General features: G+C 42.3%; 1 protein-coding gene across 1 annotated transcript in view; it reads right to left on the minus strand.

Moving 5' to 3' along the window:
* ZNF385D (zinc finger protein 385D) overlaps positions 1–22,539 on the minus strand; it is a 757,956-nt gene that overhangs the window by 150,172 nt on the left and 585,245 nt on the right. The window contains exon 8 of the mRNA XM_068970436.1: positions 3,279–3,389. Coding sequence (XP_068826537.1) covers positions 3,279–3,389 — 111 coding nt within the window. The remainder of the gene's footprint in view (positions 1–3,278; positions 3,390–22,539) is intronic.

Here is a 22,539-nt window from a genome sequence, read left to right on the forward strand (position 1 = left end):
GTGAAGTACAGCGTCACTTTTCCAGATTCTAGGTTTAAGAATGGAGACAGGATGATAAATGCTCGATATACGTGGAAAGAGCAAACAAGCAGATTTATTGGGATTTAAAGCTTTTGAGGAATAAAATGATCTATATGCACACACATATGTATTTTCTCTTTATTGAGAGACATCTATCTATGAATGAATGGATCATAAATCCAATTTATCTTGGCATTCAGTATTAAAAATTTCACAAAATTGGTATTTATAGATATGACCAGTCAATGAATAAACAAATCTTATATTTTCAGCACATTAGTTCCCCTTTATCGACATCATAATGCCATAGAGACATTTTTAAGGTCTCTAAAGGAGTTTCCACTCCTATATTTCAATTTTGCAATAATTATATTTTGCTTGTAAATCATAGTTAATAGGTTGCTATGTCATTTATAAACTCAATAATATTGGAACTTCCTACTTAAAAAAAACACACAACTACAATTTAAAAGATTTGCACAGCATAGTATGTTTAGTCAAGGTTCAACAAGGAAAAATGTAAGGGCAATGAATGTATGTGTCCAGTTTGCACAGATCAAAGAATGGGCCTGGGTAAATATTTGACAAATTCAGGTGGTCATGCTATTCAGCTAAAAGCTAAATCAAACAACCACATGAGTATCTATTGGAGGTGTGATAACTATATTTAAGTCCTAATCCCTGGAAATGATGGATATGTTACATTATATGACAAAGAGGGTGAAGTCAGCAGATGAAAGTAGGTTGCTAAACCGCTAAATTTAAACTAGAAAAGTTATCCTGGATTATCCAGGTGGGTCCACTGTGATCACAAAGGTCCTTAAATGTGGAAGAGTGAGGCAGAAGAGTGAGAGTGAGTCCATACGAGATGAGCTCATTCGGCCTTGCAGTCTTGAGGCTGGGAGGGGGCATCACGCCAAGGAAAGAGGGTAGCTTCTAGAAAAGAAAGACAAGGAACTGAAACCTCCCCAGAGCCCCCGAAGGGCCATTACCCTGCTGACACCCTGCTTGCAGCCCTGTGAGACCCACTCTGACTCTCAGCTCCACAACTTCGCGGTCACAGAGTGGAGTCCCCTTAAGACACTGAACGTGTGGCATTCTGCTACAGCAGCAAGAAAAGATGAACACAGCACCCTCTAACGAGTAGTCACACCTGCACTGCTCAGTTATGACTGACAGTGGTACCTGCCACGCCTCCAAACACCGCGGAACTTTTCCTTTTAGAGGAATCTGATAGCACAGTTGTGGAGTGAGAACCGATTTCCCTAAAATATACATCCTGGTCCCTACATCACCTTGAAAATTCATTAGCAATTGAACACAAATACAGTTTTTCTAATCCTCTCTTATGATGGAAATAAAATAAGTTTACGTTTTAGATAAGAAGTATGCAAATCTTTATTTTTATTATGTTCCTTATGTTAATAATCATAATATAGTGTTTCCTAAAGCATATCTAAAAGCATTTCTAGTTTTTTAAAATCTGATTTTGATATCCATCTGGAAGATTAGTAGAAACACTTGCTGCTGCTACTACTAAGTCGCTTCAGTTGTGTCCGACTCTGTGCGACCCCAGAGACGGCAGCCCACCAGGCTCCCCCGTCCCTGGGATTCTCCAGGCAAGAGCGCTGGAGTGGGTTGCCGTTGCCTTCTCCAATGCATGAAAGTGAAAACTGAAAGTGAAGTCACTCAGTCATGTCAGACTCTTCACAACCCTGAGAACTGCAGCCTACCAGGCTCCTCTGCCCATGGGATTTTCCAGGCAAGAGTACTGGAGTGGGTTGCCATTGCCTTCTCCGAGTAGAAACACTTAAAAAGATATAAAAAGAAAAAAAAGGACCAACTATCATGAAGTGGTGAGTCACCCATTACTGAAGATAGCCAACCCAAAGACTTAGCCTTGATCTAGCCAATGGTTTCTTTTCATTTAGTGGGAGATTGGGTTCAATAAGCTTGAAGTCTTTTTCTAAGACTTCGTTTACAGTAAGTTTCCTTAACATGGACAAAAACATTAACAATGAAACTGTTGGCAGAAAGGTTGATACTTGAAGGAGCCTCGTCAGCTGTAAAGAGTGGAAATGTGGCTTCTGAAAGACTTCCTCAGCATCATCCAATCAGTTCCAAAGTGAAATTTCAGAATAAAGAAGGATACACTTAACAATTATGGAAATATACAACTGTTTGCTGAGTATTTTTAAATGATCAAGACTGCACTACTAAGTTCAGAACTCTTGTTTGTATGTCAGGGAAACTCTTTTTTATACCAGCTGGAAGAGAATATTACATAATACTAATCACTTGAAATATTTGTAAGTCAAGCTATAGTAATTTTCTTAAAATTCAAATCAAGGTGCTAATTATTAAAAAAACAAACACTGAAACAAACAAAAAGAAACAAAAGACATCCTTTCAAATAAAGCGCTGCATGCTTACTGTATTCTCTTACTATTGACAGTAGCCCATTCGAGCGCTATGCTGGCAGCCTCCTCTCCGCTTTTTAAGTCAGCAGCGGAAATGTTACAAAACTATCTGGTGATTGTACCAGTTTAAGGATGCGATCATAAGACAGTAGCAAACTTTATACAAAATGAAATGTCCTCACAGGAGGAAAGAGCCCCTCTGGGACACACCTGTTTCCTCCGCCTGATCATCCGTGGGCTGCCTTCCTCATCGCCTAAGGGGCCTACTTGCCCAGGGCGGTTAGAGGCGGGGAGGCCTAACGTTCTCTAGAACCCAGATTTGTTTGGTCATCTCCATAGAGCACATCAATTTAGGGCCAGCTCAGGGCACCCTAGAGGGGTCACACTGATAGGCTGGGGTCCTCAGTGTGCCAAGCACACCCACAAATGCTCAATTTTTGTTCCTTCCAAACCAGCATTCCTTTTCTTTTCTGTTATCTCAGGTTGAGGAGGAGTGGCAGTGGCCTTGAATGGCCTTGAATTATCACCTGGGACCTACCTTATTTCAGAGATGGTATTTATTGAAAATCTCGTTAGTCCTAAATTCAGACTGTTGCCCAAAAGCAAGTGTGTTATCTACATTTAGCATTCCTGGGAGACTAAGAATTAGCATTAAACCACAAGTGCAGTTTGCTTCATAATATAGTAAACTCCGAGATTAAAACACATAAGGAGTTAAAATGTTATCACTGAATTTTGACATGCTCAGTCATTGGAGAAAAATGTTTCAGAAATCTCTTCTGCAAGATTAGAACAGCAAACTGCATTTTTTCAGTGAATACTAAACGGTAAACTTACATCAGAATTAAATCTCAACTGGCAAATGTTGCACGAAATGATCTGCTTTCTTCGATGAGGAAGAGGAACCCCGAAAGTATGATTTATCACAGCTTTCTGAATCGGGTCCATCTGTAATGACAAAAAAAATACAACAAATAGAAATAAAGCTTGTCAGGTCCATTGGAATGTTGCCTGTTTCATTAAAGAACCAATCTGGACAGCTTCAATCTGCTGCCTGCACTAGAAAGAACACTTTTATTCTAAGAAACGGCATTTCTACTTTCTTAGAAAAGCGACAACAGCAAGCCAGAAGCACAGTGTGATAAGAAATGATAAATGCGCCCATTAGAGTTTGCATACTAACCGCTTCTCCCATTTAGGATCCACAGTTGTCCCAGTGTGATAACCCTCCTATATAATTAAAGATCTATCAAAACTCAAGTTATCGTGACTGTGTGAAATCTTACACAGCAGTGAGTCCGTGCCATTGCCTCAAACGGACTTCAAAGTAGACAAGTGGCCATGAAAGTGACTTGAGCCTCTTTACGTATAATTAACCTTCTGCTGTGTTTGGTGTCTTTTCTGCCTTAAGAATCGAGCATGGGTTCCCTGCTATTATCTGAAAGGAGAAGCCACTACCTTAGGACCCATCTTGCGGAAGGCTGCAAAAAGCAAACGGAGATAAAGCACAGAGGCCCAGAGACACAGCGCAAAGCCTTGGCGGCGGGCTGCTGGGACGCAGAGCATGCTTCCCTGGGGAAAGAGCTGGCAACCCCGACCTTGCTGATCACGGTTCCTGCCGCCTCTACAAGGGCTGTTGCAAAAACAAAGGCTGGACGCCGTTTCCACCATGTGTCCTTTTTTTTTTTTTTTTTTGCAAATCCTCTTCGGATTTGCTTTGTTTAGTGAAAGCAGGTACTAATGTAGGTCTTTGGTCAAATAGAAGTAGAAAACAAACTTTGAAAAAGCAAGGGTTGCTTGCACACAAATTCTGCTTTCTAAGAATTCAAACGTGGAACTGTGGGTTCTTTCCACGATCACTGACTGATCCCCTAACACATGGTGCTCTCCTGTGGGCTCACTACTCACAGGTCAGAGAGTTTGGGCCAGATGTCAGTTCTCTCTGCATCCCACTCCCAGGACAGGATACGGGACATCCACAGCATGATGCTGGCAAAACAACGCTGGTAAAATGGAATGTCACCAAGGTTCGTTCCAGGGTTCTCATCCACGGTTCCCAAATGATAGTCAGAATCAAATTTTGATTGTCTTCTTAATACACGCACAGCCTCTGTGCTCTTAAGCATTATCTCTTAAGCTTGTGATGAAGTTTAGTCATAATCATTCTTGAAATCACTTAGTGCAGTACAGTGCCAGGCACATTAAAAGTCAATAAATCTGGGCTATTACGCTTTCTGTTTTGTGTACACGTATGTGATGACTAGGGGTAACACGAGCCTCGCATTCCTACGGTCTTGGTTGGCACTTTCTATCTCTCACATGTCCAAAACATCATTTCAAAATGATTTCTATGTCCTACACCAGCCACTGATTCTGTTCAATACTTGCAGACTTTGGAAGTCTTAACTCTCATCCGATACGAAGTTCTTCTGAGAGTCTTCCCCATGGACTGAATCAGTTCAGACAAGATTTGAAACGCACAAAAGCTAAGCATATGTCTGTGAAATAATGCTCTAAGCACTTCGGTGATACATTATAGTTCACTAATTAGCCTAAATCAATCGCTGATAAATCCTACCTCCTTTTGTGTGTTTCAAATCATCAGAACCCATTAACTCATAGCCTCTTTCCACCAGCAGGCAGGATAAAGGGTTTCTCTATTCACAGCTTCTACAGTGTTGTCTAGACACTCATAATGCACTCTTCTAAACAATAATAAAATCATAGCATCAACAAAAAATGACAGCACGTCACTCAGCATTTGTGGAGTGCCTCTCCGTGCCAAGTGCTAGGCTAGATGGTTTCTATATTAAACAGCTGTGACCAAGAAGAGCTCATGGGTTCTCATTTGTAGCTTTCATCACCACTTTACACTTTTCCTGATGTTCATCCCAGATTTTGGATGAAGCTCAGCTGCCCCACAATTTTTCTGGTCACTTCCAGGAATTAACAGATTCTAGGATCCCCTCCCCCACTAGTGAATTATACCATACTTTCTTTTCAACCAGTTTTGATTTTAATTTAAATACAATAAAGCTCACCAATGTTAAATTTACAGTTTGGTGAGATTTGACAAATAGATACAGTCTTAATAATTACCTCATAGAACACTTCCATTACCCATAAAGTTCCCTTGCGAGGTCACTTCCTGCCTCCCACCCCACCCGGTGAAATCACTGCTCTGCTTTCTGTAACTATATTTTTTCCTTTCCTCAAAGTTCATACAAATGGGATCATACACTATACCATCTTCTGTGTCTGGCATCTTTCATTCAGCATGATGTTTTTAAGATCCACCCACGTCGTTGCACGCATCGGTAACATTCCTATTTACTGCTGAGTAGTAGCCCTTTGTATGGGTGAAACCGTGCGCTTCCCTGGTGGCTCAGACTTGAAAGAATCTGCCTGCTGTGCAGGAGACCCAGGTTCAGTCTCTGGGTCTGGTAGATTCCCCTGGAGAAGGAAATGACAACCCACTCCAGTATTCTTGCCTGGAGAATCCCATGGACAGAGGAGCCTGGCGGCTACAGTTGATGGGGTCACAAAGGGTTGGACACAACTGAGCAACCGACATTTTCACTTTCACCCTAACGTGATTATCCGTGTGTTAGCTGATGAATGTTTGAATTGTTCCCAGTTAATTCTATACGTTTTTCAAATCTTAATACATGACCTAAGCTCATTTCTAAATTCAGTTCTGCATCTGAATCCAAGCATTAAAAATGAACATAAAGTTGCCATTTACTTTTCTTAGTTTGAACCTCAAGTGCTCGTGAGAAAGGTCATAGGGCATGGCACAGGATTCTTCACTGCCCACACTGCCCTGTCTCCCACCCCAGTTAAATCAAACTTTCCTCAGCCCCGCCTCACCTCTATGTCCTCAGAACCGAAATGGACCTCGAGCAGAACCCGAGAGCCGGCAGCCACAGGGCTGCGTGCAGGAAGCTGCAGAGCCCGCCTCCCGCCTCCCGGGTCCCTGTGACAGCGTGTCCAGATGCCACCACAGGGCTCCGTGACAGCACAGAGAGCACGGGGGGCTTGCTCTTTGGCCAACGATGAAGGAAAACGGAAAAGGTTAAGAGGCACTGATTCAGAGGCACCTGCCTCCCCATTCTACCGCATGTGTCCCATCTGCACAAACAGGACCCATTCACTTGAATCACACCTGTACTCTGCTCAGGAACCCTGAGCCCCTTTATAATGACCGTGTGAAGGAAAAAGGAGCAACATGTTCTCACTGAAGACGCTCTCTGAAAATACATAGCTTTGAGTTTATCACATTTCAGGAGTAGCTATTTATTTTTGTCTTTCAGTAATGTTGGTCACTTCCACTGACTGCATATTCAATCCAAATCGGTGTGGGAGGTATTTTAGAAGCAGACACTTTAGGCAAATGTGGCATATTCTCTAGATTTAATTCTTTTTTTTTTTAACTGAATATTGTTCTGATCACTATAGCTAAAAAAACTTTAAAATGCAAAGTATTGTGTTCTTCAAAGGCAATCTTATTTTCCAATATACATTTTTAAATTGAATTATCCTTTAATGATGAAATAAAAGCTATAGTTACGCCACTACGCGTAATTCTCTATTATTATTTCAGGAACCCAGTACAACAAAATGACAAAAGTTTAATACTTTCAATAATGGACATAAGTCAGTCACCTCTTTGGTAGATACAGCTGCAAATATATGGAAAGCCGTTTACAACGAGGAATTAACAAGGGCTACATCTAAGTAATTTCTGCTGTTAAACAGGTAATTAAGTGATACCACATGGTCTATATTGGAGAAGGAAATGGCAACCCGCTCCAGTCTTCTTGCCTGGAGAACCCCATGGACAGAGGAGCCTGGCAGGCTACCGTCCATGGGGTCACCAAGAGTCGGACACGACTGAGCGACTAAGCGCAGTACTTGGTAAATAACTAAAAATGGCACCTGCTGTCACTCGGGGGACATGCACAGCCACTTTGTTCATTTCGCCCAAACACAGCATCATTTAGCATTGAGAACCCCATGGACAGCGGGGTCTGGCGGGCTACAGTCCGCGGGGTCGCAGAGTCAGGCGGACAGAGGGCTGCACACGTGCTGTGGGGGCAAACGCGGATGCGCTGGAATCAAACGCTGTGTCCCAAAGAAAGGCACGTGTGTCGGTCTCCTCCCTGAGAACCGACAGGTCCGAGCTGTCAAAATAATCATGCTTTCCTGTGTGTATGAGAATCATCGCTTGACATCTCTCTGCAAAAGCAGTCTCAAGAAATGCCAATGTGTGCAGGAAAGAAAAAAGGAGTTCTTGGGTTAAATAAGTTGTAGGGAACCTAGGTGCCACTGCCTGGGCATTCACAGCGCACATCTAACATTAAATCCTCTGAGATGTCCCACAGTACAAAATATCTGCTTTAAGTAACTAATTTCTAAAATAATATAACCAAAGCTTTTGTCGTTTGTTTTTAAAGTTAGCATCTTTGTTCAATACATACAGTTTAAAAAATGTGATCCTGTAAAATAAAATCATTATATGAATATGAATAAAATGTAAGCTTTTGTGCAAAAATAAAGTCATTAAACTAAAAATGTAATACCCAGAAATCGCAGCCGGACATTTCACTGAACCCATGCAGCCCTGAGTTAAAAACTAAAAAGAAATGGTCAAAGCTACATGGTATTTTAAGACATAGTTATATAATACCTAAAGTGGGATATTTTGAAAGCTAACATTTTCCAAATACATTATCCAACACTCCCCAAACCAACACACACAAGTGAAGAATGATACACTAGCTATTGATATGCTCACCCCAACTCTAGAGTAAAACCCAATTTCAAACTCAGCCTAAGGCCTTATTTAAAGCCAAATGAATATGTTTTCCTTCATTTCAGGTTTAAGGATCTTTGCGTTTCTTTCCCAGGCCTTGCTTTTCCCTCGCCTCCCTCGGGGCATTCTGCTAAACTGGTCTGTAGCTGAGCGGCCAGGGCCAGCCTCCGGTGAGTCGCTGAGGCTCCCTTCCCAATGCCCTTCCCTAGGTCGCTGCCGTGTCTTCAGGGAGGATGGATGGGGCTGAGCCTTGCCTTTATCTCTCTTGCTCTAGAGACCTCCTCCCTCTGTTCCTGTCAGTTTGTCTGTTCCTGTTAGCTTGGTTTTCAGATCAAAGAATAAGAATTTAAATGCCAGAGTGTTTAGAAGTCTAGAAATATAAAGGTCGCCTCTTCCAGCTGGTATTTCTAGGGACAGTGACCTGTGACAATCAGGCTGAGGTCACACTTACTGGCACTCACGGTGTGTCTGTGCTTGTGAGCATTGCTTCTAGCCTAGCAACCTCCCGAGGAGCTCTCATTGCCCGTTGCCTAATATCACAGAAGTAATAAGCAGCACAACTTCCCACCTGGCCCCCTCCATCTGGCACCACAGTACAGCTTTGTGATAATGGTGTCCTGGACTGCGTGACCCTGTAATGTAAAGTGGCATCACCAACTCGATGGACATGAGTTTGAGTAAGCTCCGGGAGTTGGTGATGGACAGGCAGGCCTGGCGTGCTGCAGTCCATGGGGTCACAGAGAGCTGCACACGACTGAGCGATTGAACTGAACTGAGTATTAAGTGACACACAGTTTATTCCATTGACTATGAACTAGTGAAATTTGTGTTTATATGACTCATGTGTGTGTGTGTGTTCGTTGCTTAGTAGTGTTTGACTCTCTGTGACCCCATGGACTGTAGCCCACCAGGCTCCTCTGTCCATGAGATTCTCCAGGCAAGAACACTGGCGTGGGCTGCCATTTCCTTCTCCATTATATGACTTACACATTATTAAAAATTGTAATAATTGCATTTTTTCAACAAATTTTTCCATTTGAGAAAATTTGCAACTTTTGCCCTCTTTTAAAAACAGACACATAATTTCCATACCCAAAAGCGCATGCATGTTTTTTTTAATATAAATCTTAAATGTATCATTAGTTGCCTTTTTTCAAACATGTGCCTGCTACCAAGAACCATTCCCATCAAGAACACCGAGGACTTCAGCATTCCCCCTTTCTCTGAGGTTGAGGGACGGAGCGAATTTGACAGGAATGCCAGTCGCCCAAGGCCAAGACACAGCTCTGAGCAGGGTTGGAGGGAGGCTGCCCGTGAAGCCTCCTGCTTTCTCTGCTTTTGCCCAACAGCAAAGGACATGTGTGAGTCCCTTCACAGACGGATTCATTCAACTAGAGGTAAGCATTGTCCACTAAGCTCACTAATCAGGTCAGGCTCAAGTCTGCTAAATTGATACGTTTATGTAGGAAATACAACATATTCAAGACACAAGGGCACAAGCGATTTTTCAATGCACTCAGCTTTCTTTTACCCTCTAGTCTTCTGCACATTTCTCTCCCTCTGCCTTGAAAACCCTTTCCCCACACCTTCTGCTTCATCTTCCTCTGACTAACGCCTACCTACTTCTCGGGACTCCAGACAGAACCCATCTCTTCTCAGCTGACCTCCTTCAGAGAGGCCAGGTCCCCAGCTCATCCTTCATGCCACTGCACCGCCCCATCTGAAGACTGCTCTTGTCTCGGGTCTCACCCAAAATGGGGAAAGTCAAGGCGGCCATGCCTCTGTGCTCTCTGCACCTGGGAATTAACGGAGTAGCTCCCACTTGGGCCAGGGCCCACCATATGACTGTTGAGTTGCTAAAACATAAACTGAATATTATTGAAGCCTGATATCAAAACTTAACGTCTGTCTTGGAATGGTGTTAACTGCAGCAGTGAGAAAACCTGGGTTCACAAGGGAACCTTACGCATGAGGCGTGGGGAGAGTTTATGAGAAGTGAGAGCATGTGGACCAATGACCCCAGGATATGACAGGGGTAGAGACGCTCAGAGCAGAGTCTGCAGCTGGCAGCCGCCACACAGGACTTGCATACATTCATTTATGAACGCATTTCTAGACACAGGTTCATTTAAGCACTGAAGCAATGGTTCGCTGGTTCTCTTTCTACTTTACAGGTCAACATCAGACCATTTCCCCACCGGGGTCTTCCCAGGCAAAGGCTAACAGACACACTGTTCTACTCAGCTCAGGAGAAGCTGATTTTGTTCAGAAAACCAGTGCTTGAACTTAAATGTGCCAGACCTTTTGGATGCTCTCCAAGTACTCGGGTCATGTCCAAATGGAAGAGACCTTTCAGTAGCTTCCTGCCAGGGCTATTTTCCCTAATGTTCTCCGAGCAGACAAATAACATGAAACAGAGTTCAAAGTAAAGCACGATGAGCTTGAAGGGGTCGTAAGAGATTATTTTTCTTGGAATCATTTATATGCTCTGGAGAGTTGCATTCAGCCAATGTATCGTGGCACTGTTGTGGAATTCCCACAGGTAATTGCACTCTGAGATTGTTTTTTCTTTTTTTAATTGAAAAATTATTGACATATTTGGTTCATGATACTAATAGTTTCAGGTATACAGCAAAGCGAGTCAGTTTCACACACACACATGTATTCTTACTAAGATTCTCTCTCATTATAGGTTATTATGAAATATTGAGTCTAATTCCCTGCGGCCGTAGAGTAGGCCTCTGCTGTTCATCTATTCGAGGTCTACCAGTGTGTATCTCTGTTCATCCCAAATCCATCGGTTTGTCCCTCCAGCCTCCTTCCCCTTGGGTAACAGCAAGTTGGTTCAGCTTGTCTGTGGGTCTATTTCTGTTTTGCAGATCAGTTCATTATTGTACGTAACACATATATTTTTACAGATTCTTTTGCTTTATAGATTATTATCAGATATTGAGTATAGTTCCTTGATTTTTAATTGAGTTTGTGGACATATTACTGACACATGTCTCATCATGGAAGTTTAATCCTGTTCACCTTTAAAAACAATCTGTATGTGGTATTTTCAGGGAGAAGGGTAGGGGCTATGTGCCACCCATGCTCTCATTCCCTGTGTTCTCATTTGTTTTCCTGGAACCCAGTGAAGATTAATATATATTTAAATTTTATTGACATATTTCCTGTATAAGTGACAAAAGGTATACCAGGAGAGAAGGAAAAAAATCAGAGGAAAAAAAGGAAGAAAAGAAAGTGATTTACTTCTATGGATGGTCATTCTTTTTCTGCAATGGGATATTTTTTTTCAGGCCAAAAGAATATTCATTTTAGTTCAGTCGCTCAGTCGTGTCGAACTCTTTGTGACCCCATGAATCGCAGCACCCCAGGCCTCCCTGTCCATCACCAACTCTCGGAGTTCACTCAGACTCACGTCCATTGAGTCAGTGATGCCATCCAGCCATCTCATCCTCGGTCGTCCCCTTCTCCTCCTGCCCCCAATCCCTCCCAGCATCACAGTCTTTTCCAATGAGTCAACTCTTCACATGAGGTGGCCAAAGTACTGGAGCTTCAGCTTTAGCATCATTCCTTCCAAAGAAATCCCAGGGCTGATCTCCTTCAGAATGGACTGGCTGGATCTCCTTGCAGTCCAAGGGACTCTCAAGAGTCTTCTCCAACACCACAATTCAAAAGCATCAATTCTTCGATGCTCAGCTTTCTTCACAGTCCAACTCTCACAACCATACATGACCACTAGAAAAACCATAGCCTTGACTAGACGGATCTTTGTTGGCAAAGTAATGTCTCTGCTTTTGAATATACTGTCTAGGTTGGTCATAACTTTTCTTCCAAGGAGTAAGCCTCTCTTAATTTCACGGCTGCAATCATCATCTGCAGTGATTTTGGAGCCCCCAAAAATAAAGTCTGACACTGTTTCCACTGTTTCCCCATCTATTTCCCATGAAGTGATGGGACCAGATGCCATGACCTTCATCTTCTGAATGTTGAGCTTTAAGTCAACTTCTTCACTCTCCCTTTCACTTTCATCAAGAGGCTTTTTAGTTCCTCTTCACTTTCTGCCATAAGGGTGATGTCATCTGCATATCTGAGGTTATTGATATCTCTCCCGGCAATCTTGATTCCAGCTTGTGTTTCTTCCAGCCCAGCATTTCTCATGATGTACTCTGCATAGAAGTTAAATAAGCAGGGTGACAATATACAGTCTTGACATACTCCTTTTCCTATTTGGAACCAGTCTGCTGTTCCATGTCCAGTTCTAACTGTAGCTTCCTGACCTGCATACAGGTTTCTCAGGAGGCAGGTCAGGTGGTCTGGTATTCCCATCTCTTTCAGAATTTTCCACAGTTTATTGTGATCCACACAGTCAAAGGCTTTGGCATAGTCAATAAGGTAGAAATAGATGTTTTTCTGGAACTCTCTTGCTTTTTCCATGATCCAGTGAATGTTGGCAATTTGATCTCTGGTTCCTCTGCCTTTTCTAAAACCAGCTTGAACATCTGGAAATTCATGGTTCATGCACTGCTGAAGCCTGGCTTGGAGAATTTTGAGCATTACTTCACTAGCTTGTGAGATGAGTGTAATTGTGTGGTAGTTTGAGCATTCTTTGGCATTGCCTTCCTTTGGGATTGAAATGAAAACTGACCTTTTCCAGTCCTGTGGCCACTGCTGAGTTTTCCAAATTTGCTGGCATATTGAGTGCAGCACTTTCACAGCATCAACTTTTAGGATTTGAAACAGCTCAACTGGAATTCTATCAGGGTGATTCCACTAGCTTTGTTCGTAGTGATGCTTTCTAAGGCCCACTTGACTTCACATTCCAGGATGTCTGGCTCTAGATGAGTGATCACACCATCATGATTATTTTGGTCGTGAAGATCTTTTTTGTAAAGTTCTTCTGTGTATTCTTGCCACCTCTTCTTAATATCTTCTGCTTCTGTTAGATCCATACCATTTCTGTCCTTTATTGAGCCCATCTTTGCATGAAATGTTCCCTTGGTATCTCTAATTTTCTTGAAGAGAGCTCTAGTCTTTCCCATTTTGTTGTTTTCCTCTATTTCTTTGCATTGATCACTGAGGAAGTCTTTCTTATCTCTTCTTGCTATTCTTTGGAACTCTGTATTCAGATGCTTATATCTTTCCTTTTCTCCTTTGCTTTTCACTTCTCTTCTCTTCACAGCTATTTGTAAGGCCTCCCCAGACAGCCATTTTGCTTTTTTGCATTTCTTTTCCATGCGGATGGTCTTGATCCCTGTCTCCTGTACAATGTCACGAACTTCTATCCATAGTTCATCAGGCACTCTATCTATCAGATCTTGACCCTTAAATCTATTTCTCACTTCCACTGTATAATCATAAGGGATTTGATTTAGGTCATACCTGAATGGTCTAGCGGTTTTCCCTACTTTCTTCAATTTCAGTCTGAATTTGGCAATAAGGAGTTCATGATCTGAACCACAGTCAGCTCCTGGTCTTGTTTTTGTTGACAGTATAGAGCTTCTCCATCTGTGGCTGCAGAGAATATAATCAATCTGATTTCGGTGTTGACCATCTGGTGATGTCCATGTGTAGAGTCTTCTCTTGTGTTGTTGGAAGAGGGTGTTTGCTATGACCAGCTCATTGTCTTGGCAAAATTCTATTAGTCTTTGCCCTGCTTCATTCCATATTCCAAGGCCAAATTGCCTGACTTCCTACTTTTGCTTCCTACTTTTTTGGGTGTTAGTTCTGAAAGGTCTTGTAGATCTTCATAGAACCGTTCAACTTCAGCTTATTCAGCGTTACTGGTTGGGGCATAGACTTGGATAACTGTGATATTGAATGGTTTGCCTTGGAGACGAACAGAGATCATTCTGTCATTTTTGAGATTGCATCCAAGTACTGAATTTTGGACTCTTTTGTTGACACTGATGGCTACTCCGTTTCTTCTAAGGGATTCCTGCCCACAGTAGTAGATATAATGGTCATCTGAGTTAAATTCACCCATTCCAGTCCATTTTAGTTCGCTGATTCCTAGAATGTCAACGTTCACTCTTGCCATCTCTTGTTTGACCACTTCCAGTTTGCCTTGATTCATGGACCTGACATTCCAGGTTCCTATGCAATATTGCTCTTTACAGCATCAGACCTTGCTTCTATCATCGGTCACATCCACAGCTGGGTATTGTTTTTGCTTTGGCTCCATCCCTTCATTCTCTCTGGAGTTATTTCTCCACTGATCTCCAGTAGCATGTTGGGCACCTACTGACCTGGGGAGTTCCTCTTTTGGTATCCTATCATTTTGCCTTTTCATACTGTTCATGGGGTTCTCAAGGCAAGAATACTGAAGTGGTTTGCCATTCCCTTCTCCAGTGGACCACATTCTGTCAGACCTCTCCACCATGACCCGCCCATCTTGGGTGGCCCCACTGGCATGGCTTAGTTTCATTGAGTTAGAAAAGCCTGTGGTCCTAGTGTGATTAGATTGACAAGTTTTCTGTGATTATGGTTTCAAATGTGTCTGCCCTCTGATGCCCTCTTGCAATACCTACTGTCTTACTTCTGTTTCTCTTATCTTGGACGTGGGGTATATTAAAAGAATGTACCTTAAAAGAATATTAAGTTTCTTTAAAAGGGAAGACTGCTGACTGATCACACTAATATCACCCTGTGGGGAAGACTCCAGTCCTTAATTTGGACACTTCGGACACCCTGTTATCAGCAATATAGGGACAGAATCTGACTCAAATGCTTTTATTGGAATCTTGTTTCTGATGGACTTAAATGGCAAAACCTCTTTGGAAGGCAATGCATGCCTACGGGGCTGGCTGAGCCAGAATTCACGTCACCCAAGGTTCAATAGGCCTGTCTCTGAATAAGATCTAAGTAACAAAATCTAACAACTCCAGAGCTGGGACTCCATTTACAAAGAGCACCCGAAGAGCATAGTCTTGTGGATTGGGCTGGAGGATAAATTTCAGAAATTCATTAAATGACCAGCTGCACCAGAAGTTCACAATCACATCTGGCTTCTCTGCAGGTCACTGAAATGTGGGCTGGGTGTTGGAATCTGAAGTGAAAAGACAGGAGAGCACAGGACATTTTTTTATACAAATCATGGATGGTTGAATGAAAGGGTTTTTCCCCTTAATCTGAAATTATGTCCTCGCTACTTTTGTTAAATTCCTTTCTTTTTCAAAATCATGATGCTATTAGATGGATGGATGGATGGATGGATGGATGGATGGATGGATGGACAGATGTAGGTATGGATGGAAAGATAGCTGTGTGGATGGACAGATGGGTGGATGGGAGGATGGATGGACGGACAGATGTAGTATGGATGGGTGAAAACAACTGCAACATCAAAGTATGATATCGATTGACCTTTCAAATATTCTAACCATACATTAATTTCCTAGTGTTGCTATAAAAAAAGGACCACCAGCTGACATCAACAGAAATGCATTACCTCACAGTCTGGAGGTTAAAAGCTCAAAGTCAAGATGCTGGAAAACCATACTTGAGTCCTCTGAAGTCTGTAAGGAGAATTCCTCCTGCCTCTCCCTAGCTTCTGGTATCTTGCCAGCAATCCTTGGCAACCCTTAGCCTACAGTCGCATCACTCTAATTCTCCATCTTCACATCCCATTCTTCCTGAGTGTCTCTCTGTGTCCAAATTTCTGCTTATTATGAGTACCAGTCATATGCGATTAGGGACCACTCTTGTGAACTCATTTTAAATTGATTATCTCTGTAAAGTGACTATTTCCAAATAAGGTCACACTCTAATGTACTGGGAGTTAGGATTATAACAAACTTTTGGGGGGTACAAGATTCAACACAAAACAAAATGAATAGGCAACATACAAATCCACAAACTGGGCATCCTTGGTGGCCCGGTGGGTAAGAGTCCATCTGCCAATGGAGGGAATGTGGGCTGCATCCCTGCTCCGCCACAGAGCAGCTGAGCCCAGGCACCGCAGCTACCGAGCCCGCGCTCAGGGCAGACAAGCCGCGGCACCTGGACTGAGCCACGGGTGACAGTTACCGAGGCCTGTGCACCCCAGAGCCCGCGCTCAGGGCAGACAAGCCTCAGCACCTAGACTGAGCCACAAGCGATAGTTACCGAGGCCTGTGCGCCCCAAGCCAGCGCTCAGGGCAGACAAGCCTCGGCACCTGGATGCGTGCGCACCACGACTGGACACCCGCCCCCAGCCACTGCACCAAGAGAACGCATGCTCAAAGCAGCCAAGAACCAGTGCGGCCAAAAATAAAGAAACCCAGCTTAAAAAGTGACTTGGTGGAAAACACAATTTAAAAAATCTACAAACCACTGTGAAATTTTACTCAGGCAATAATTCTACAATTTCTTGATTAAAGGAAAAATCAAAATCTATTTTCTTGGGTAGTGTCTAAAAGGGAAAGTTGGAGCAATCGATGGATCACTGAGACCATTTTTTGTCTGCCTTCTACCGTTTATGATCAATTTTAGAGTCCTGTGATCCCCAAGAACCTAGAAAGAAGAAATTCATTTCAGAAACTGAAATATACACAGAGACAGAGAGGAGGCTGACAGAACTGAAAGAAGCCTGTCTTTACTAGGGCGCCTACAGAGGATTTAGGGCTTGCCCCATAGCTCAGCTGGCAAAGAATCTGTCTGCAATACAGGAGACCCTGGTTTGATTCCTGGGTCGGGAAGATCCCCTGGAGGAGGGATAGCTACCCATTCCAGTATTCTTGGGCTTCCCTGGTGGCTCAGCTGGTAAAGAATCCACCTGCAATGCGGGAGACCTGGGATCAATTCCTGGGTTGGAAAGATCCCCTGGAGAAGGGAAAGGCTATCCCCTCCAGTATTCTGGCCTGGAGAATTGCATGGACTGTGTATAGTCCATGGGGTTGCAAAGGGTCAGACAAGACTGAGCGACTTTCACTATACTATATATACTACAAATGATTTAGATGAGGTAATTTGAAAATGTCACAAAATGAAAGTTTTAAAGGCTATAGAAAAATTAAACAATGAAACGTTGATATGAGCTATGTGAGCAACTATCCTGATTTTAAATGCTTGGTTAAAGCAGAAAAGACATAAATTCAGGGGTACATGTTTTATAATGTCCCTTTTCTTCTTGCTTCCCTGCTTGTTTGTTTCCTTTTGTAAATCAATCTTTCGTGACTTTAAGAATGCATAATGGTGTGTGGGGTGGTTCTTTTTAAACAAATTCCATCTCCATAAGTAATTTATATGATCTCTTCTAGCATGAAAATCCCAAGATAACACGTTATATATGGAATTAAGCACATGAGAATATCCTTACTTCTCTTTATGTTTTGCTCAAAAATGCAAATGTCTGCACATATGTTTGTGCGTGTATACACATGCATGCATATTGTTTCTGTACCAATTCATGTACCAGTTGGTACAGTCCCTACGTAAAATCTCTCACTGTTTTGAATTTGGCAGGACTCAGTTTCTTCTGTTCTGTGTTTGGGCTAGACTTGACACTTCCTTGAATAATTATACTCTTTGCACTGAAATATTCATTCAGTAATTTACACACACATTTCCCCCATCCCCTATAGGTGGCCCATATGCTTATTTTTATTAGCCAGCGATGTGGAATTCATGCCATCAGAGGCATTTTGTGTTGGCAAGCACTGCCTCCACAAACTAACCTGGGTCGTGCCTTTGGATTCACTCCCGCTCCTTCCGGCCTCCGATACTCTGCTCCAGTAGTACAGACTTCTGGCAAGTTCTTGCCGAATCTGGCGTGGTCTATCGCCTCCTTACCTTTTGTAGGCCCTTTCTTCCCTCCAGTCTTTATTGCTTACATAGTGTATGTGTAATTCTTGTCTGTTTATCCAAAATGCTCTCTTTCCAAGAATAGCCCCTCCGGTCTCATAGCCGATGGAGCCAAAGAGCCCTCCTCCCCATTCTCACAACACGCTACACGTTCCCACATCCTGTCATACAGTACTCATCTCCCAGATATTCTGCTTACAGTCCTCCCTTCCCAAGACTGCAAAAGATGGAGTCAGTTTTGCTCATCTTTGAAAAACAAGTACCTGAAAACAGAAAATGCTCAGAAAAGCTTTATTGTTGAAAGAAGTAATTAGATAAGTAAAAGCAACCACTTCAGCTGCTGTCAAGCATTTTTAGGAGAAAAAGGCAGCCAAGGATATGATTCTTGGTTGAAGCCACACAGTTCAATTGTGTAGAAAATTTGCATTGTCGTCTGAAGTTGACTGCATTTGGGGGTCTTGATGTAGATATTCAAAATAAACTTGCATGTGGAAAAAATAAAAAACAATAATAGCTCTTAAAATGCATGCCACATATTTAAGGCAACCATTCTCAACCCTGGCAATACACCAGGAATCATCTGGGGAGCTTGTTAAAAGTATAGATTGAGATCCCAACACAAGGCAAATTAGTTCAAGGCTTAAAAGGCTCCATGGGGGATGTCTAAGAAGTACTGGTCAAAACCTGGGTAACAGAACCAACTTTCCGGCTTCCCTGGTGGCTCAGTGAGGGAGAAAATATCAGCCTGTCAATGCAGAAGCGGTGTTATCCCTGATCCAGGAAGATCGCACACGCCGCAGGGCAACTAAGCCCATTTCCCACAACTACGGAGCCCACACCCTAGAGCCGCGCTCTACAACAAGGGAAGGCATCGCAACGAGTTTGCAGCCCAGGAATCTCCACTAGAGAGGAGCCCCTGATCACAACCAGGGAGGAGCCCTGATCACAACCAGGGAGGAGCCCTCCTCCCAACCGGGGAGGAGGCCTGACCACAACCAGAGGGGAGCCCCTGATGGCAACTAGAACAAAGCCCAGCTGCAGCAACGGAGACCCAGCACACCAAAGGTAAATAGAGAAAATTAGAGAAGCAACCTCCTAGGATTAAAATATTTCACCAGTTGGTTCCTGGAAACCACTGTCTTCTTTCCCAGAAATAAATAATTTTTAGCCAAAGAATTCTAAAAAGGGTGTGCTATTATCCTTGTTTTACAGAAGTAAAAACCAAGGAATAGCAAAGATAAATGATTTGCAGCTCCAAGATTTAAACTCAGGTTTATTAAAAACCGATTCTCCTACATATCAAGCTGACTCTCAAACACATGTTAGAGCTCAAGAAACTTCCAAAATCAACATGAAAACTGGGTCTGTATTTAGGTTTCTAGGTAATTGGCAAAAGACAGCAGAAATACACACAAGTTACTTTTTTTTTTTTTTTTAAGGAGAACTGATGAACAAAAGTAAGCCAGAACAACCTACAATAAACAATGGATATTGTAAAGTCTTTCTAACAATTGACTTGCTTGTTAACAAATGACATGGTCAGTTCAGTTCAGTTCAGTCGCTCAGTCGTGTCCGACTCTTTGTGACCCATGAATCGCAGCATGCCAGGCCTCCCTGTCCATCACCAATTCCTGGAGCTCACTCAAACTAGTGTCCATCAAGTCAGTGATGCCATCCAGCCATCTCATCCTTTGTTGTCCCCTTCTCCTCCTGCCCCCAATCCCTCCCAACATAAGGGTCTTTTCCAATGAGTCAACTCTTCACATGAGATGGCCAAAGTATTGGAGTTTCAGCTTTAGCATCATTCCTTCCAAAGAACACCCAGGGCTGATCTCCTTTAGAATGGACTGGTTGGATCTCCTTGCACCCCAAGGCACTCTCAAGAGTCTTCTCCAACACCACAGTTCAAAAACATCAATTCTTCAGCACTCAGCCTTCTTCACAGTCCAACTCTCACATCCATACACTTCCTGGCCTTTATTAAGGACTTAAAGGAACCACTGTCAAGTTGAACTGTAGTTAAAAGTTTGAGTCAGGTATAGTAATAGTTAAGTGGTCAGCAAAGAGGTTCTTAATTGTTCAGGTCATGGAATGATGAAGCTGAGCTATCTTGTCTGTCCAGAAGTCCTTTGGATCAAATCTATCTGAACCCGGGTAAAGGTACCCCATATAAGTACCCCAGTACCTAAAGACCTCTTTAACACTAAAGGTATAGTTGCATCTGGTTGTATTTTAAACACTTAATTGTGTTTACCACATAGAAATGCTTGTATATACTTTTGAAAAAAAAACAAATACAATGCCATTGAATGACTGATGGCTTTCTACATAAACTATGAAAAGTAAAATATAAACTTATGCCTCTCTTCACACAGCTTGAAGGGGCTTGCAAATCTCAGCTGGATTCCCAGGAGCAAGCATGTTGAGAACCTCTGATTTACAAAGTTATTTTGTTAGCTGGAACTCTAACTAGTACATTTTGTAATTCCCATGCATTTCAAGTCTTCTTCCAGAGGGACTCTCAGAATACTGTGCTATAATTTCTTTTCTATTTTCGTTTATTGTTATCAAATAATGCACACATGGTAACAAACCCAGGAGTACAAAGAGCTTCAGCCCAGAGATATTAATAAATGCTTGAAATGAAATGTTTATTATTATTATTTTATGCCAATTGATATCACAGCTCTAAATAACATACTAATGCATTTATAGACACTAGGAAAGATCACATTTTCTTGGCTAGTTTCTTTCTTTTTATACTCCTCTACAAACATTATCAAATTTTATTAAGTTAAATATTCTATTATTATTTTACAACTATGCATAATATGTTTCCATATTTATGCATGGTTCCATTAACTTGAGTCAGGATTTCAAATTCCCTGCTTGAAGTTACTCTTTTTTGTACATCTTTTCTTCCTTGATTTCAAATTTCCAAATTCTCTCAACTACACATACACTATTAAACATTCAAACTCTTCTAACTGAAAAGGGAATGGCAAACCACTTCGGTATTCTTGCCTTGAGAACCCCATGAACAGTATGAAAAGGCAAAATGATAGGATACTGAAAGAGGAACTCCCCAGGTCAGTAGGTGCCCAATATGCTCCTGGAGATCAGTGCAGAAATAACTCCAGAGAGAATGAAGGGATGGAGCCAAAGCAAAAACAATACCCAGCTGTGGATGTGACTGGTGATAGAAGCCAGGTCCGAAGCTATAAAAAGCAATATTGCATAGGAACCTGGAATGTCAGGTCCATGAATCAAGGCAAATTGGAAGTGGTCAAACAAGAGATGGCAAGGGTGAATGTCAACATTCTAGGAATGAGCAAACTAAAATGGACTGGAATGGGTGAATTTAACTCGGATGACAATTATATCTACTACTGTGGGCAGGAATCCCTCAGAAGAAATGGAGTAGCCATCACGGTCAACAAAAGAGTCTGAAATGAAGTACTTGGATGTAATCTCAAAAACGACAGAATGATCTCTGTTCGTCTCCAAGGAAAACCATTCAATATCACAGTTATCCAAGTCTATGCCCCAACCAGTAACGTTGAAGAAGCTGAAGTTGAATGGTTTTATGAAGAAATGCAAGACCTTTTAGAACTAACACCCAAAAAAGATGTCCTTTTCATTATAGGGGACTGGAATGCAAAAGTAGGAAGTCAGGAAACACCTGGAGTAACAGGCAAATTTGGCCTTGGAATGCGGAATGAAGCAGGGCAAAAACTAATAGAGCTTTGCCAAGAAAATGCACTGGTCATGGCAAACACCCTCTTCCAACAACACAAGAGAAGGGTCTACACATGGACATCATGAGATGTTCAACACCAAAATCAGATTGATTATATTCTCTGCAGCAAAAGATGGAGAAGCGCTATACAGTCAACAAAAACAAGACCGGGGGCTGAATGTCACACAGATCATGAACTGCTTATTACCAAATTCAGATTCAAATTGAAGAAAGTAGGGAAAACCACTAGACCATTCAGGTATGACCTAAATCAAATCCCTTATGATTATACAGTGGAAGTGAGAAATAGATTTAAGAGACTTGATCTGATAGATAGAGTGCCTGATGAACTATGGAATGAGGTTTGTGACATTGTACAGGAGACAGGGATCAAGACCATACCCATGGAAAAGAAATGCAAAAAAGCAAAATGGCTGTCTGGGGAGGCCTTACAAATAGCTGCGAAAAGAAGAGAGGTGAAAAGCAAAGGAGAAAAGGAAAGATGTAAGCATCTGAATGCAGAGTTCCAGAGAATAGCAAGAAGAGATAAGAAAGCCTTCTTCAGCAATCAATGCGAAGAAATTGAGGGAAACAACAGAATGGGAAAGACTAGAGATCTCTTCAAGAAAATTAGATACCAAGGAAACATTTCATGCAAAGATGGGCTCAATAAAGGACAGAAATGGTATGGACCTAACAGAAGCAGAAGATATTAAGAAGAGGTGGCAAGAATACACGGAAGAACTGTACAAAAA

The sequence above is a fragment of the Capricornis sumatraensis genome, chromosome 4, assembly GCF_032405125.1.
Source record: "Capricornis sumatraensis isolate serow.1 chromosome 4, serow.2, whole genome shotgun sequence".
Classification (NCBI taxonomy): domain Eukaryota; kingdom Metazoa; phylum Chordata; class Mammalia; order Artiodactyla; family Bovidae; genus Capricornis; species Capricornis sumatraensis.